The 16,649-nt window shown below is 42.3% G+C and overlaps 3 protein-coding genes across 3 annotated transcripts; all 3 read left to right on the forward strand.

The window, feature by feature from the left end:
- The first annotated feature begins 797 nt into the window (after positions 1 to 797).
- Positions 798 to 6,153, forward strand: LOC103717593. Its single transcript, XM_039116745.1, has 4 exons — positions 798 to 1,024; positions 1,310 to 1,361; positions 5,482 to 5,624; positions 5,734 to 6,153. The coding sequence occupies exons 1-4, from the start codon at positions 819 to 821 to the stop codon at positions 5,795 to 5,797; spliced, it is 465 nt and encodes a 154-aa protein (XP_038972673.1). The 5' UTR covers positions 798 to 818; the 3' UTR covers positions 5,798 to 6,153.
- A 2,848-nt stretch (positions 6,154 to 9,001) lies between these two features.
- On the forward strand, positions 9,002 to 12,274 carry LOC103717612 (disease resistance protein RPS2-like). Its single transcript, XM_039116750.1, has one exon. It carries the CDS (start codon positions 9,257 to 9,259, stop codon positions 12,095 to 12,097), a length of 2,841 nt encoding a protein of 946 aa, XP_038972678.1. The 5' UTR covers positions 9,002 to 9,256; the 3' UTR covers positions 12,098 to 12,274.
- A 1,356-nt stretch (positions 12,275 to 13,630) lies between these two features.
- Positions 13,631 to 16,469, forward strand: LOC103717611 (disease resistance protein RPS2-like). Its single transcript, XM_008806066.4, is given in 2 exon segments — positions 13,631 to 15,447; positions 15,449 to 16,469. Coding segments are annotated over 2 exon segments (2,496 nt in total). The 5' UTR covers positions 13,631 to 13,905; the 3' UTR covers positions 16,403 to 16,469.
- Positions 16,470 to 16,649: the final 180 nt, after the last annotated feature.

Genomic DNA, 16,649 nt, shown 5'->3' on the forward strand with positions numbered 1-16,649 from the left:
AGGTTATTTGGGTCGGATTAGGGTCAAATATGAATTGGACACCATTCAATAGAGTGGTTTTGTAGTTCGAGACAAGCATTTAACTATTTTTTTAAAAATAAAACATAATAATTGATAATTAAATATATAATCACTAAAAAGGTTAAAGAAAATTAAAAAAGAGCCAACTAAAACTTGAATTTTCATTCAAAATTTTTTAATTTCTTCCAAATAATGGATCTTTTCTTGTTCAAAATTATAATTTATTAAATATATATTCACATTCGAGGATATTATAGTAAGATTCTACCAAACAAATATTTAAATATAAAATAATTAAATATAAGTACATAAAAATAGATGAGAGGATATGTAATTGTTGATATTAAAAAAAGAGAAATTAATTAAAATAAGAGTTTATTCAATGAATTGATAAAGGTATTTAGAGCGAAGAAAAAGGAGGTTTATATGGTTGGATTTTTCGATCAGATTAGATTAGGTTTGGTTTAGGTTAGACCTATTTTTTGTTGACACAAATTTGACTAAAATATTGTACCGGGTGAGCCATGTCACGCTAGATTGGGTTGAAAAATATAAGATGGAGGCTCAACCTGAGATTTAGATTATGTCCAATTTTTAAATCCAAATATGAGTCGGGTCCGATCTAATCGGATTAGGATCAGATCGGGTCAACACCGCCAGCCCTGTAAACCCAAACCCGAATCCTCGTTTATAAAATACAGTGTTCGGAATCTTCGGATATAAACATATCGGTGCATACCGGATCGGACTCATATCCGGCCCGTTTACTAAAGCCCTGGAGGCACCCTATCCGATCCATGTTCGCCAAAATCGACCTCATCGAGGTCGGAGAAGCGAGCGGAGAGATGCAGGAGAGGGAGCTCGGCTCCGCCGGCGAAGCGCGGGCGCACGTTCGGAAGCACCACCACCGACGGCGCCACTGCTTCCGCCTCCGCCGGCAGCGATTCGGCTGCTTCGGCCTCTTTCCTCGGCCATTCTCTCCAAGTCTCCGTATCCTTTTCGGGTTAGCTTCTCGATCTATTTCCCGTCCCCTCTCTTTCTTCCTTAAAACGCATGCCTCGTATTTTTTATTCAAATAGGAGAGCTAGGCGTTGATGTTCATCTCTTTTCTTGTCATTCTTTACATTTTTTTTGGCAATTAATCAGCGCTAAGACTTACTTAGAATTTGAATTTCCAACGCACTGTGACTCGATTAATTCCAAGTGTTTATTATCGTTCTTTTTTTTTTCTTGCAATAAGATTTAGAGCTTTTGGGACTGTCTTGTATAATTTTGGGTGTTTTTGCAGGGAAATCTTGGAAACAAAAGTCATGGAGTTGATGATTGTGTTAAATGTGCAAGTGAACACAGTTTCAACTTTCTTTTAGATTTTGATTGTTTGATGTCGTTGAAAGAAGACAGCACTGGGATGTCACTGCAAATCTTTGTCTTCTCTCATATGGATGTATTGAACTGCATTTTAATTTTTTGATTTGGAATTATTTTGCTGGTGTGAAGATCCGAACTGAAGTCGGCAAGGAGTGCCGACTTCAGTTGGTTCATTGTGGTCGTCCCCACGACGACCACGCCGGCCGAACGGCCAGCGGGATCTCCGCACACCCCCCCCCCTCTTCCCTCTTCCCCTCTTCCCTCTCCCTCTCTCTCTCTCTGTGAGGATCCGTGCGGGTGTGTGTTTAGTCCCACATCGGTTATTCGCTGGGTAGATCTTGGATACTTATACAGGATCAAGGAATCCAAACAATACCTTCCGGCTAGCCATTTTGGGTGAGGTCCTGGGTTGTTACAAATGGTATCAGAGCGGACCCGGCCCATAACCTATGTGGACTAGGGGACACTGCAGCACGGATCTATTGGGACTGACCACGGGCCAATCGTGGTGTTTGTGATTAGATTTGAATAGATATGAACCCTTAGCCTGACGAGGACGTCAGGGCTTGAACGGGGGGAGTATGTGAGGACCCGTGCGGGCGTGTGTTTAGTCCCATATCGGTTATTCGCTGGATAGATCTTGGGTACTTATACAGGATCAAGGAACCCAAATAATACCTTCCGGCTAGCTATTTTGGGCGAGGTTCTGGGTTGTTACACACTCTCTCTCTCTCTCCCTTTCTCTCTTCTCTGAGAACCCCAATCCTTTCCCATTTCATTTTTCCTCCTCATTTTTCCCTCTTCTAGAGACGGTCGCCGGAGCCGTAGTCGCCGCCGGAGCCGCCAACGCCGCCGGGGATCCATCGTCGACGACCGGAGGTGAGGAAGACAACCATCTATTTTTTTTTTATTGATTTAAAAGGGAAAAGAAAGAGGGATGTCAACCGGCTTTATTTCCCTGTTTTTGGGAAATTTTTTTTTGTGGGATTCGGCCGGCCGACGGTGGCCGGCCGAGGTCAATCCGGCCGAAACGAGTTCGGCCGGAGGTGGGTGAACGGGGGCCGGGCTTCCAGCCCCGGTCTCCCTCTCTTTTCCTTCCTTTCTTCCTCCCTTTCTTCCTCTCCTTCTCCTTCTTCTCTTCGTCTCTTTCCGCCGCCTGTGACAGCAGAGTGGCCGGCGGCGGCTGGCCGAGCGCCGCCGCCGAGGACCACGGTCGGCCGCCGAGGGCCGACCGGAGCCACCAGCCACCCCCCCTCTTCCTTTCTTCTTCTTCTCTCCTTCTTCTTCCTCTTCTCCTTCTTTTTCTTCTTCTTCTTCTTCTTCTTCTTCGTCCGGCTGGGTGCTTTCCCTGCATCGTTTTCCGTGCCCTATTGATGTCTCAAACCACACAAATGAACTTTGGGTGTTTCCCTTGCATCAATTTCCGTGCTCTGTTGGTGTCACAAACCAGACGCAAATGAACTTTGATTTGATTGAACCATCTTCTGACTGTGGATTTGGTCTAGACTTGGGTTGGTCTAATTTGAGTGTAATCTGGTTTGTTAAGCTTGATCTAATCTGGGCTGATCAGAGCTGGTTTGGTGTGGGCCGGTTTGATCTAGATCTGTAATGTGGCTTGGTTCAATTGGGCCTAATCTGGGTTGGGCTGAGTTGAACCTAATTGGATCTGTGGGCTGGGTTGGTTTGGGCCCGAAATCTGATTTGGACCTGATACCTGGTTTGGTTCAATTGGGCCTAATCTGTTTTGGGCCACAATTGACTTGGGTTTAAAGGGTTCTGATTTTAGGGTCTATGTTTGATCTTAGGGGCCCATTCTTGGATCCATGAACTTAGGAGTTTAAGGGTTTGAAAAATTGTTTAAATTAGGTTTCTTAGTTAATTAAATAATTAATATTTATGTTTAACCAGGGGTTCGTGATATCTGTGGCAGGGATTTTTAAGCGATCCCAGGTAGGTGACCTATTGCTTTAAAGTAGAATTTTAACATGTATCTTGCATATATGGATGTTATGATTTATTATTGGTATTATGTATTAGAATTAAAATTAAGTATTTAATTTCATAAACTGTTATGTACTTTACTATTGGGAGTATGATCATGACTTGATTTGGAAAGTTGATTATTGATTTTTAAAATCCGCGTGACTATAGTCTAGGCCCCGCCAATGGGATGATACGTTGGCCCTGTCGACTTGTACTGAGGAACTAGTTCCGACACCGCGACCACCGGTGATAGAATAGTGGCGGCACAGGGGTGCGTTTTGCTCTTCGGAGCGGCTCAGTGGAGCGTGAGTTTGGCACCAGGGGGTGCGGCACAGTGGTGCGTTGGCTCAGTGGAGCGGCTCTTCGGAGAGTTGTATTGGCACTTCGGTGTAACCATGCCACTGGGTGATGTGGCCGTAGTCATGCGGTGGAGTTATTTTGAGTCTCGGATCGGGTTTACGGATTGTCGTGTGAATTTTTGGATTCATGAGTTTTAGCTGCTTTTTATATGCATCATGACATGTTATATGACGACTTTATTGCATGATGTTGCCTACTGAGCTGTTAGCTCACTCCTACTATTTACATTTTTTACAGGTGATGATATATGACTATGGGGTTTACGGGATGGAGTGATCATGATGTATTTAGCTAGTGGATATTGACTTTCTCTTTTGACTTATGTATATATGGACATTTGATATGAAAACTGGAAGTTATCTTTATTTAGCTATTGATGTTGGATCTGATCTATCTGCCTTGCGTGCCTGCGGGGTCCGCCCTGCAGGTGCGCGGCGTCTGCTCGCGCCCCGGGCCCCGGGTTCGGGGCGTGACAGCTGGAATAAGAACGTTAGGTATTTGTAGACTTTCTTGGTCGAGCAAAATTAGGTGGCTGAAGTGGGGAAGAAAAATAGGATGAGAAGTAACTTTGTCTAGTAATGTTGGGAGGCTAATTCATGGTGCTTGCGGTCATGCAAGTCGGACACGGGTTGCAGGATTTTAGTCGTTAACCAAACTCTGGGAGTTTCCACTTTCTTGAGTTACATTACTTTCAGCTTGATCTATGTACCGGCAAACAAACCCTGTCAAGCCTTACAGTCTTAGGTCTCTAGATTGTAGGGTGACTCAGCACTATGGTTTTTCTTGTCTTCTATTTGGTCTTTGTTGAACCAAAATTGTGGATCTTGTAGTTGGGCTCGACCATTCTCGTTTCATCTTAGATACTGTTACCTTATGTCTAGGGATGATACCTTGTTTCTCGTTTTCTTATATGTTTCTGAAATACTTCATATTACTGTGAATAAGATGGTTGCTGCATGTTTAGGGAATCCTATGTAATTATGTACTTATAGCTAAATAAAATTTATGTTGAGCAGAAATGGAACTTATAAATGTTAATTTGTGACTCACTTGTTGCTTACCATACTTGTACTAAGCAGAAGTGGAACCAATAGATGTTAATGGGTGACTCCCTTGTTGATTGCTGTGCTTGTTTACTTTCCCATATATCAAAACCATTAGAGGATTGCCTTAGCTTTGGAAAGCGGGTTAAGGAGTCAGCTGACATGGGACTTGAACATGCTTATGTTTGCTCTCTTTTAAAGAGAAGGATGACCCCCATAGAGATGCAACACCCCTTGCTAAGATATCTGGACTACTAGATGCTCTCTTTCAAGTTGCAGGTGCTGTTATCTTTTATTTATCTTCTATATTTTACCTAATCTTTTGAACTATTTAATTCTTCTTGATGCATTTGCTGCATTATGCACTTGAAAGCTTTAATTCCTATTACATATATTGGTCAATTTGTCGATAACGAGCGACTTTCTTACCTAAAGTGACATTTGCTCAGTGGTTTTCCTTTGAGAGAAATTTTGTGATTGGTTATAATTTACCAATAAATGTTGACATTTTTTGACCTGCATATTATTCTCAAATTTCGAGAATGCTTTAGAATTTCCCTTCTTCAAGTACTTTGAGTATATTTTTAGTGCTTTTAATATGGTTTAAATATGTCAAATTGAATATTTTACTAGAATCTAGCACACCTCTGGTGATTTTAAATGCATTTAGAGCAAGGTGATCATGTCATATGTTTTCATGTCACAGATTGATGGCTGGCATGACATAGCTCTTTCTTGGGACTATACAAAGCCACCAAGAGTAAAAATATTGAGAGCAAATTCTGTGGTTACAGATTTTGGGAACGAGTATGAAACATTAAGCTGGACTGATGCCCTATTCTCACCAGGGTATGTTGTATTGGTTCTGTCTCTCCTTTCATGCCAACTTATCATGCTCAGACACCCTTTATTTACATTGACAATTTAAAAGTTCAAAATTGGATTATTTTAATGGCAGTCTTGGAAGTGGTCCATCCAATACAGAGGCTTCTAGCTGCAAAAAGCAGCAGTCTGTGGAATGATGGTTTGATGAAGATGGCATATTTAATTTGGATGAAGAAGGGTGAGAAGAAAAGCAACAATGTGCTTTTGCTGTGTCTAATATCATCCATAACTTCTTTTTCATGCCAGATAAGGAGGTTATTATGGCTCAACATAGACATTGCTTGGAAGCAGTATCTCAACGCATACAAGATCACAATACAATTGAAAAAAATATTCAATTTATTGTATATCTGATTCTTCATTTACTAGCTTGCTTCAACCTGTTTAAGATCTTTGTCAGATGTTGTCTCTTGTTCTCTTCCCATAGTTTTGAAAGGTGAACGGTTATTTTTCCTTATGATTATTGATACGGCGACCTTCAAGTTTCAGTTGTCCATAGTCTTGATGGTAGTGTATATATGCATACTTTCTACAGAGACATTGCCTGTTATAAATTGAAGTTCATATTACTACATAGGTTCAGCAAGATAATAACAAGATGCCTTGGCTCTTCTGGGGATTGAGGGCAATGTTTCATTCAATAGGATTATGTTTTGCTGCAATCTTGTGTTAGTAATATTTTGTAAACTACAATAATAACAACAATAATGATAGTAATATTTTTTTGGATGGATGATAACAATATTAATAACAATTACAACCAGCAATTAGTGTTTATTGCTTGGTACCTAATACCTAATAGCAATAATTATAAAAAAATTAGCACTACTAGTACCCTCAAGCCCACATCTGAAACCTACATTAATCCTAACAATCAGCTTGAACTTGCTTCCCCTGTTAGGGTCCACATAAGAGTGGGTTGTATATGTGGCTCCAGAATGCTGACAGGCTCACTTAATTACAATGATGTGTAACTTTTGAATTGCTTAATATCAAAATGCATTTGAAGCATTAGTGTGAAAAGTAATAACATTTTGGGTCAATAGTATAAACATTAGAAACCCTTGTTATAATATATATGAACGTTGTAGTACATATGCAAATAGAAGTTGATATTTCTTTTGAGCAAGAAGCATCGAGTTAGGTGCGAACCATGGTCTTCATTTAGATGCTTGGTACTGACATCATTCTGCTTGTTTTAATTGAGCAGAAGATGAGGAGCTTATAACTAATGCATTTGAGACATTTAGCACCATTACTGGATCTGTGGATATTCAGCTCGTCCAAACCATCATTTATCTCAAATGATGCCAAAAATCATGTAATCTGGAAACCTCTACTCTATTCATCAAATAGTTAAAAATTAGATAATTTAAATAAACAAAATAATAGATTTTTTTTGACCATTTGTTATATAGATTAGGAATCTTCAAATCACATAGATTTTGGTATATAAGTAGTTTAAAGATAGTAGATCATATCCAATAGTTTGGATTGTCAGTGTGAGACCCGCATCATCTGATCTATACTTGACTGAATCCGAGTAGAGATATATTCGAGTATATATGCATGTGTGTACACACACATATATGTCAATGAGATATGATTGGCTGATGTCAACCAATATTTGGACTAATCTGAAATGCTAATACTCGTATTTGCAAAAGGATTTAATTTTTTTTTTTTTTGTTTTCTTTTCTTTTATGTTCGCCTAATACCTCGTACGATATAAAAATATGCAATCCCAAAGCAATCTAATAAGGTATCTTTGAAGTAAATGTAACCAATTCCAACATTCAGATAGAGCATTTACAATTTATTGGAAAAAGTTAAATTTAAATTAATCAATTTTTTTCGGACTATTTCATCTGTTAACATACTTGCACAATCTTTAATATGCCCTTGACAGACTCATTTGCATGAATTATTTAGAAGATTATTTTTTTACGTTCTCTTCAAAATGTGTGCGGTTCCTGCATTTCCACAGTCCAGCTCCCATGATCTTTTGGGCGAGAAAAAGAATCCTGTTTCATTACTTCTGGTCCAGTATGTTCCCTCTGTCCTCTTTCTTCACGATATGAAGAGCTAAGAAACAAACAAAAGAGAAAAGATAGAGAAGAATAAAATTAGGTTCAACAGAAAAGTAGAAAATAAGGGTGTTTAATTTTTTTAATCCTATCTATGAGTTTTCTTGCAATACATTAATCATTCCATAGGCACTTACTTCCTAATCGAGCATATAATTGTTAAATTTTTCCTTCTTTATTATTTAAAGATCTTATACATACCCAAGCTAGCCAAACATTCTCCCTTCTGAGGATGTAACATTTTTTTATAAGCTAGGAGATTAGACTTGCACATGAAAAAAAAAAGGAAGTATATTAGAACATAAAATTGACTTATATTAATCTTTATGAACCTCTCCACTATCTACAAAAGAATAAAGAAAGAAAATAATATCCTGGGCCAGCTGTTAGGCTGCCTCAAACCTTTCACTATCACTGGTAATTGATTTGCTTTGCCTCCAAACTTGTTCTGGCTTTTGCATTTGGGATGAACAGCTCAATGGATGAGCAAGTCTTCCTTCTTGACTAATTCTGCTACATCAACTGCTTCCATGAAGTTGCCTTTGGCTTCTTTTTGTAACTTTCTTTCTGTGATTCATCTTTATCCTTGCTATGTACGTTTTGACATTATTTAGGTATAGATACCTCTGTGTTGGTCTGAGGCATCTACTTCAATAGCCAAGGCTAATCACATATGTACATGATGCAGCCATCTAATTGAGTCACCAAAACTTATCGATCATTTATGAAGCCATTTATTCAGGCCGAAGAAGATAATTAACCACATGTTCTTTATGAAGCCATTTCCATATAATGTTCTTTGTTCAAGATTCAACTAGGCAAATTCATGCGCACATAAGACTGAATACTCAATGAAATGATTGCGACATTTTCACCTTATTTTTAATAAAAGATGGAATGTTATATGGAAATGGAAAATGGACTGTTACATTTTTTTAAGTACTCATCCTTTCATTAAAGATGCTATTAACCAGTAGTATTCTGTGGAGACCTGTACATTTTGTCAAAGGACCTGAACATAAGTCATTGTACATCCAGGGACTTGAAAATAAAGGAAAGGAAAAATGATTGTTCTGAAATCTGAAAACCAATGGGCCTGAAAAATAAGTCCTCGTAAATCCAAGGACCTGATGATAAGTTTTCATTATTATAAACTCGATGGATCTTCATTCTGGAAATACGCCTTGACTTGAATTAATTTATCTTTTAACCAGGTCAACTCAACCTCAGTCCATGCACATGTATTGACGGACAGAGGAAGGTAGGCCGTGAGGCTGATGGCAATGAACGACTTGGTCTTGGTAGAGAAGAAGAACAAGTCCATGACCGTGAACCTAAGAACAAGTCCTTATACAAGTAAAAACCTTCTTTTTTTTTAAAAAAAAAAAAAATCTTTAGTTCCCCACATTTGCAGGCCGTAGAGTGCACAGCATTGCTTATAAGAACAACCCCTCCATCATTTAGTTTGTTCGATCTGCCAATCAAACAGTCCTTCATTCATTTATTTGGATGGGGGATCCTTCTGCCATTTGCCTCCTTTGTGAAGGCCTGCAATGCATCTGCCCAACCGTCTGGTCCCATTTAGAGGAACCCTTGGCTGAAGAGATCTGCTCTTTCCTTTGCCTGGAAAAAAATTGGTCCTCCCTTGAAACAGAGACAGATAATTTACAGGCCACACAGAAGGACGTTGATGCAAAGGTGCAAGCAATTCTGGTTCAGCAGAAGGTTCCTTCAGCTAAAGTCTCATTGTGGCAGGAGAGGGCTGCAAACCTCCCACAACAAAGTCCTACTCGCGAGGACTATGAAAACTTGGGGAGATGCCTCTGCCGCTGCACCCCAAATCTTCTTCATCGCTACCGGCTCGGCAGGAAGGTCAGCAAGAAGCTGCAGGAGGTGGTTCGCTTAGATGAAGAAGGGAATGGTCTCACTTCGGTAGCCAACGACCCACAGCAGCCTTTCATCGTGGAGCGTCCCAGAAGACCGACCTTTGGCTTGGCTTCGGTTCTGAAGCGGCTCCGGGACTACTTCGACAACGAGGATAACAGCATCATTGGCATCTGGGGGCTGGGGGGAGTTGGGAAGACAACACTTCTCAACGAATTCAACAATGCGTTGGGGACAAAAAGTAACGATTACCATGTTGTGATCAACATCGAAGTGTCCAACTCTGAGACACTGAATGTGGTGGATATCCAGCAGATGATCGCTGATAGGTGGGGTCTTCCATGGAATGACAACGAAAGCGAGATTTTACGAGCTAAGGTGCTGCTGAGGGCCTTGAAAGAGAAGAAGTTTGTGCTCCTCTTGGACGACGTGCGGGAGGAATTCAGCCTGGAGGCTGTGGGAATCCCCACCCCCAGCAGGGAGAACCACTGCAAGCTGATCATCGCCTCGCGGTCAAAGGATGTGTGCATCGCCATGGGTGCCCATCAATGCTTGATCAAGATGCAATGCTTGGAGGAAGCAGAAGCAAGGAAGCTGTTCCTCAGCAATTTGACCAGTACAGCGAAGAGCGTGGTTGAGGAACCTGCGGTAAAAGAACACGCCATGGCTATCGTCCGCAGCTGCGGGGGCCTGCCGCTTGCTCTCAATGTCGTTGGAAGGGCTGTGGCAGGCTTGAAGCACCCCAGGGAGTGGAGACATGCCGCGAGAGCAATGAAGGCATTTCCAGAACGGATTCCTGGTGTTGATGATCTTGTGTTTGCTAAATTAAAATACAGCTACGACAAGCTCGACCACACGTTGCAGCAATGCTTCCTGTACTGCACCCTCTTCCCGGACTATGGCTTCATCAAGAAAGATCAACTTGTGGATTACTGGATAGCTGAAGGGCTCATTGAACCTGCCGCACTATCAGACGGAGGGCGTCCCACCCACCGTGATCTATCTGATGAAGGGTACTTCATCATACGTAGTCTAATTTCTAAAAGCTTGCTGCAGAGCAGTGACACGGAGAAAGTAAAGATGCATGACATAATCCGGAAGCTGGGCCGCCGGTTGCTCGATCCGGGGAAGTTTCTGGTGCAAGCAGGTCAGGGTTTGGAGGAAGCGCCGGAAGTTGACTGGAAAGGTTTCACGAGGATATCTCTAATGTCCAATGATCTCATCAAGCTCCCTGTCTCACCAAATTGTGGAAATCTCCTCACCTTGCTGATCCAACACAACCCAAATTTGGAGAAACTCAGCACACAGTTCTTCAGATCCATGTCTAGTCTGAGGGTCCTTGATCTTTCTTACACTTCTATCGCTAGGCTTCCGGAGATTGATGCATTGGCCAACCTGGAGCACCTCAATCTATGTTACACGCGCATCACTGCACTGCCCAAGCGACTATGGGTTCTGAAGCAACTGAGGCACCTGAATTTGAGCAAAACCTCTGCCCTGAAGGAGATTCCTAATGGCACCATATCGAAGCTCGACAAGCTTAGAGTTCTGAACCTTTACAAGAGTAATTATGGAATGTGGGAAGTGGAAGACCTGAATCTAGATAATCTGAGAGAGCTGGATATCCTCGGAATCACCATATATTCAGAAGCAGTTCTTAGGAAGTTAAAGGGGACCGATCCACTTGCGAAATCAACACACCTTCTGAGTCTGAAATACTGCGAAGGCATGGAGTCCATCCTTCTCTCCGGCTTGAAGCATATGGTGCATCTTGAAGAGCTCTCTGTGGACTCCTGCAATGAGTTGAAGGAGCTGACAGCTGACGACAACGAACAGGAACCTTCTTGTCTGAAGGTGCTCACGCTGGCCATTCTTCCAAACCTCGAGAAAGTATTGGTGAGTTCAGCCGGCCTTCACCTTCAGAATCTTTGCAAATTAACTATCCACTCATGTCCCAAATTGGAGGGAGTTACCTGGGTCCTACATCTAGAATCCCTTGAAAGGCTCATTATATCTAATTGCCATGGGATGGAAAGCATTGTAGAAGAGAGGATCAATGGGAAGCAGACAACGAGACCAACTCTTATGACTGGAGACGATGGAATAGAAGGAAAGAAGAAAGAAGGCTATGATGCACTGAATGCCATGTCCGAAAGCGATAAAATAGAGCAAGTGAAAGAAGAGCAGACTGGTGGACCAATGCGCTGCAAGGATCCCTTTTCTAGACTCAAAACAATAATCCTGAACGACCTACCGAAGCTGGAGAGCATCTGTCCTGCAAGGGACTTTCCTTGTCTAGAGAGCATCAGAGTGGAAGCATGTCCAAATCTGAAAGAACTTCCATTGCTCCACAGCTGCAAAGCAAAGAAACTGAAACAGATATGTGGTTCTCGAGTTTGGTGGAATAATCTGGTGTGGGAAGAGAACTCAAAAGCAATTTTCTGTGCCCACTTTACCCCAATCTGATGGAAAAAATGGTTGTCCAATTCGGCCACCAAAGTAGGACAATTATGAGGTACATGAGTTGTTCCTCCATAGAGGTGCTTCCCTGGGCATTTCCATGCGTTTGTTCTTTCAGTCTTTATGCTTTGGCTTTTTGTTGAGTTCTCCATTTTTCTATTACATGAACATGTATTTTGGGATTTTGTGAGACATAAACATTGAAGTTTATGAATTGTGATGTTCGATTTGCGCTTACATAAAGCTCCGCAATAATCCATTTGTAGGAAGCTACATAAACCGTAAGTTTGGATTCTACTAGAGTTTTATTTCTTTTAGAGATTGGATTTCCTTCTATCGACATGTTTGATACCAAGGAAGAGATTGAGGTTATAATAAGTTGTGACCTAAACTGGTTCCAACTTGTAACTGAGATCTCTCATGAAAAGAGCTGAGCTAATAATGGTTGGCATTAAATATCAAAATGTTGTTTAATTAAGATGGAGAGTAAAATATGCAAAAAAAAAAAAAAAGGATGATGCGTGGCCTTCACGAAGTTGCCCTCGTTTACACCACAACCACCACCTCCCACCATTTTTCCTTTCTTCTGACATGGAAAGGTTGAGGAAAATCAATTTTTTATGGCAATTCAACTTAATTTTAGAAAGTCAACTCTACCTTGAGAATCTTGTAACCAATTCATTCTAATATATATATATATATATATATATATATTAATTTATATGATCATCCTATGAAAAGGATTTTTTCCAACTACATCAATTCTATAACAGTAGAACTTCTCGAGGGTGGAAATGGAAGATTAAACCAAAAGAAACACTGCCTTCCAGCACGCAGGAGTAGCAGATTTATCCACCGAGCTCCCACGGTTTTAAGCCCACAGTGCGCACGCAACGTCTTCCCGAGACGAAGGAATCATTTGAAATGTCATTATGTGGATTTGAGAGTAAAAAGTAAATTATCACTGTCAGCTTCTTTATACATCTAGTCTCAAGTGCTGCCATACAACCTGCGATTGGCTGCTTGTGGTGTAAAGGGGCAGCACTTCAGCCAATCCTAAATGAGTTCCAAAAATAATTAACTTGAGGAATGATGTTCTTAACTTCAGCCATCAGTGAATTTGTTTCTTAAAGTTTTTTGATGGAGAAAATGGAGTTCTTCCATGATAAGACAAGAAGTTCTTATAAGAAGGAAATGATATAAGTAAATTACTTAACTAGCCTTGCTTCAGCTATTTGGCAACTCTCCCATTTCACTTGTCCAAGACTGCTCACCAAATTTTCTTTGAAAAGAAAAAAAAAGAAGAGATAAAAACGTAGGGAATTCCAGCTGATTTGTGGGGGCACGCGTAACATCATTCTATCCGATCACGGCATTTCTCGTTAAATGATTTCTTTATGTGCACGGTTGAAAAGGTCCTCCTTTGAATTTTCTTCAAGTCTCATTCAACAAAATATTTAAAGGAAACAAGATTTCCGTAGTACACCAAGTAAGGAGCTGAATTATTCACTGGTCCCTAATTAATATTACTGTCGCTTAACAATCAGAGCCCGGTCTTCTTCCTTTAACATGTAGCACCCCCATATAATTCTTTTTCGCGATCCATACAATTAATAGTCCCTTGGGTAATATTACACAGCACGTTTACTCGTTCTTGTTTCTTCCCAGAAATCAAAGGTCGAAAAGAATTGACTTCAAAAAAATGGACAGGATGCTAAATTTTTGATCCATGGGTATGATTTAGAAAAGTTCCATACAAGATAAACTCTATCGGTCGACACGGTGCAGAGTATTGCAAGCTCTGCCGTCGAGCTATGGGAGAAACCAAGGCGGAGTCTGGGTGCTTCCCATTCCTTCGCAAGCACAGCATCACTAAATTCTGCAACAAGAAGGCAGCATCCGTCGCGTTTCCGGAAGGAAACTTAGCCTCGGGCGGTCCAAATCCTCGTAAGACCACTAGATCATCGACGAGTCACCGTGGCCACCCCATCGATCCAAACGACAGACGGGACCTGCCTACCGTCGTCAGCATTCCTGTCATGGCTCTGGGCGCAGAGCTCAGGTTGAAGGAGCTGGAGACTTACCTGAACGACCAAAGAGCTCAAATAATCGGCATATCGGGCCCGGCAGGAGTTGGCAAGACAACTCTCTTGAAAGCATTCAACAACACCTTCCTCAGCAGCGAGCATGGTTTCGACGTGGTCGTCTTTGCCTCGGCTTCCCTCGATTCCGACGTGGGGCGGCTGCAGGTGGCCATTTCAAAGAGGCTGGGCTTGCCGTGGCAGGCGAATGAGAGCAAAGAGCGAAAAGCTGCACGCATATCGCTCGCACTCGAGAAGAAGAGATACTTGCTCATGCTGGATGATATCTGGAGTAGGTTGGACCTCGACGAGGTCGGGATTCCCCTCCCCGATGGCAGAAACAGATGCAAGGTGCTCTTCGCCACGAGATACCAACAAGTTTGCAGAGATATGGGCGCTACTTTGACTATAAGGGTGGATCCCTTGGAGCTAGAGATGGCATGGCAGCTATTCCAGAGATTTGCCGGCAAGGCGTCCTCGAGCCCTGAAATAATAGATGTGGCCCGGGACGTAGCCTGTGAGTGCGACGGCTTGCCGCTTGGGCTGATGACGGTCGGGCGTTCCATGGCGACGGCGACGAGCAGAGAGGAGTGGATTGAAGGGCTAGCGATGCTGAGGCAATCAAAGGAGGAGTTCCAACAAGGAAAACACGAGATTTTTCCAGGTATGGAACCGGTGCTCTTCCACTTTGACTGCAGCCACAGAAGACTAGCCCCCAAGGAATTGAGAGATTGCATCGCCTATTGTTCCCTCTTTCCTAGAAACCATTCCATCAAGAAGAAAGAACTTGTTAGCTACTGGCTGGGAGAAGGCTTCTTGGACGACTCCTGTGGCACGGACAGAGCCTGTCGGCAGGCAGAGGACTATATGGAGGAGCTGAAGGCCATGGGCATGTTGAAGGACGGCGACAAACCTGATTTGGAGGTGATGATGCACGACATACTTCGCGAACTCATCTTGGACATAAAGAAGAATGAGTTCCTGGTTCAAGCAGGGACTGGGCTGGCCTATGTTCCTAAGGTGCAGAATTCTGCAGAGGCTGAGAAATTATCTCTGATGTGCAACTACATCCATGACCCTGGTGCAGCAGCAAGCAACCCCAAGCTTGGAACGCTCATACTCAAACGGAATTTTCGTTTGAAAAAGCTAGCAGATGATTCATTCACGGATGCAACAGCTCTCAGGCTGGTGGATTTCTCATACACGGGCATGAAAGCAATCCCGAGCAGCATCGGCCGATTGGTCCAATTGAGGCATCTTGATCTATCGTTCACCCAAGATCAAGTCACTCCCCAAAGAGATTGGTGAGCTGGTGAATTTGATGCAGCTTCTTCTCGAGGGAACGAATAAGCTCTCTGTGATTAGTGAAAACGTGATATCCAAGCTCTCCAAGTTGGTAGTGCTGAATATGTATGGAAGCTACGGGGATTGGGAAGTCGAAGGCAGAGAAGGCGACGTCAAGAGTCGTGGAGCGAGCATTGAGGAACTTGAGTGTTTGAACCGACTGAGCGATCTGGGAATCACCATTTGCAACACCACGGCTTGGGAAAGGTTCTTGAGGTCCCATACACTGTCTAAATCCACTGGCCTGCTGAATCTGAAGGGCTGCGGAGATCTGAATTCTGTGCACCTGTCCTCCAGTCTCGAGAACCTGAGAGAAGTCACCATCTCTGACTGCATCCTCTTACAAGAACTCAAGATTGGGGGTTATGGCAAAGAGATTGATGAAGAAACTTGGCAGCTCCCGCACCTTGAGGTCCTCTGTCTCAAGGCTCTGTATGAAGCAGAGATCGTCTGGTCCGGAGCAATTACTCCTAAATGCCTTCCAATGCTTCGCAAGCTAGACATAAGCTTCTGCCATCGACTGAAAGACATCAGCTGGGTTCTACTACTCGAGCATATGGAGCATATAAACATAGATACCTGCAAGAAAATGGAGGAGATGATAGGTGGAGAAAGAGATGTTCATGTGCCTGGCCATCTGCCAAGGCTGAAGACTCTCACACTCCGAAACCTGCCAAAATTAAAGAGCCTTTGTGAGCAGCCACTATCTGTTCCTTCTCTGGAGTACATCAAGGTGTTGGAGTGCCCCCAGCTGACTCTGCCGCATTTAACTGGTGGTTCCATTCCAGGGGTCATTCATGGTGAGAAAGAATGGTGGAATGCTTTGGATATGAAGACTAGCATGCAAGAATTTAGTTCATTCTGGTTTTTCCAAGTAGCAGAGTGAAGTTGGCAGATTATCTCTGTTCCTGCTTTTGGAGAAAAAATAATTATCTGTGCTCGATTCGACAGTATGCTAGCTTTCTTCTCCTCCTCCTTCCTCTTCTTTTTCTTGTCACATATTGCTTGGCTTGATGTTTCCTCAGTAGAATTGAGTGTTGTTCTTACTTCATGTAACTTATGTTCTTCAAAAAGAACAATCAAGTGTGTGACATGGAAACTATAATTACTTCAAGGAGCCTTTCTGGATGAGA

The sequence above is a fragment of the Phoenix dactylifera genome, chromosome 2 (assembly GCF_009389715.1).
Source record: "Phoenix dactylifera cultivar Barhee BC4 chromosome 2, palm_55x_up_171113_PBpolish2nd_filt_p, whole genome shotgun sequence".
Classification (NCBI taxonomy): Eukaryota; Viridiplantae; Streptophyta; class Magnoliopsida; order Arecales; family Arecaceae; genus Phoenix; species Phoenix dactylifera.

Coding starts and splice junctions, on each gene's coding strand:
- LOC103717593 (XM_039116745.1), top strand. CDS start 819: ATGTTCGCCAAAATCGACCTCATCGAGGTCGGAGAAGCGAGCGGAGAG. Junction 1,025..1,309: donor AGTCTCCGTATCCTTTTCGG/GTTAGCTTCTCG, acceptor GTGTTTTTGCAG/GGAAATCTTGGAAACAAAAG. Junction 1,362..5,481: donor TGATTGTGTTAAATGTGCAA/GTGAACACAGTT, acceptor TTCATGTCACAG/ATTGATGGCTGGCATGACAT.
- LOC103717612 (XM_039116750.1), top strand. CDS start 9,257: ATGGGGGATCCTTCTGCCATTTGCCTCCTTTGTGAAGGCCTGCAATGC.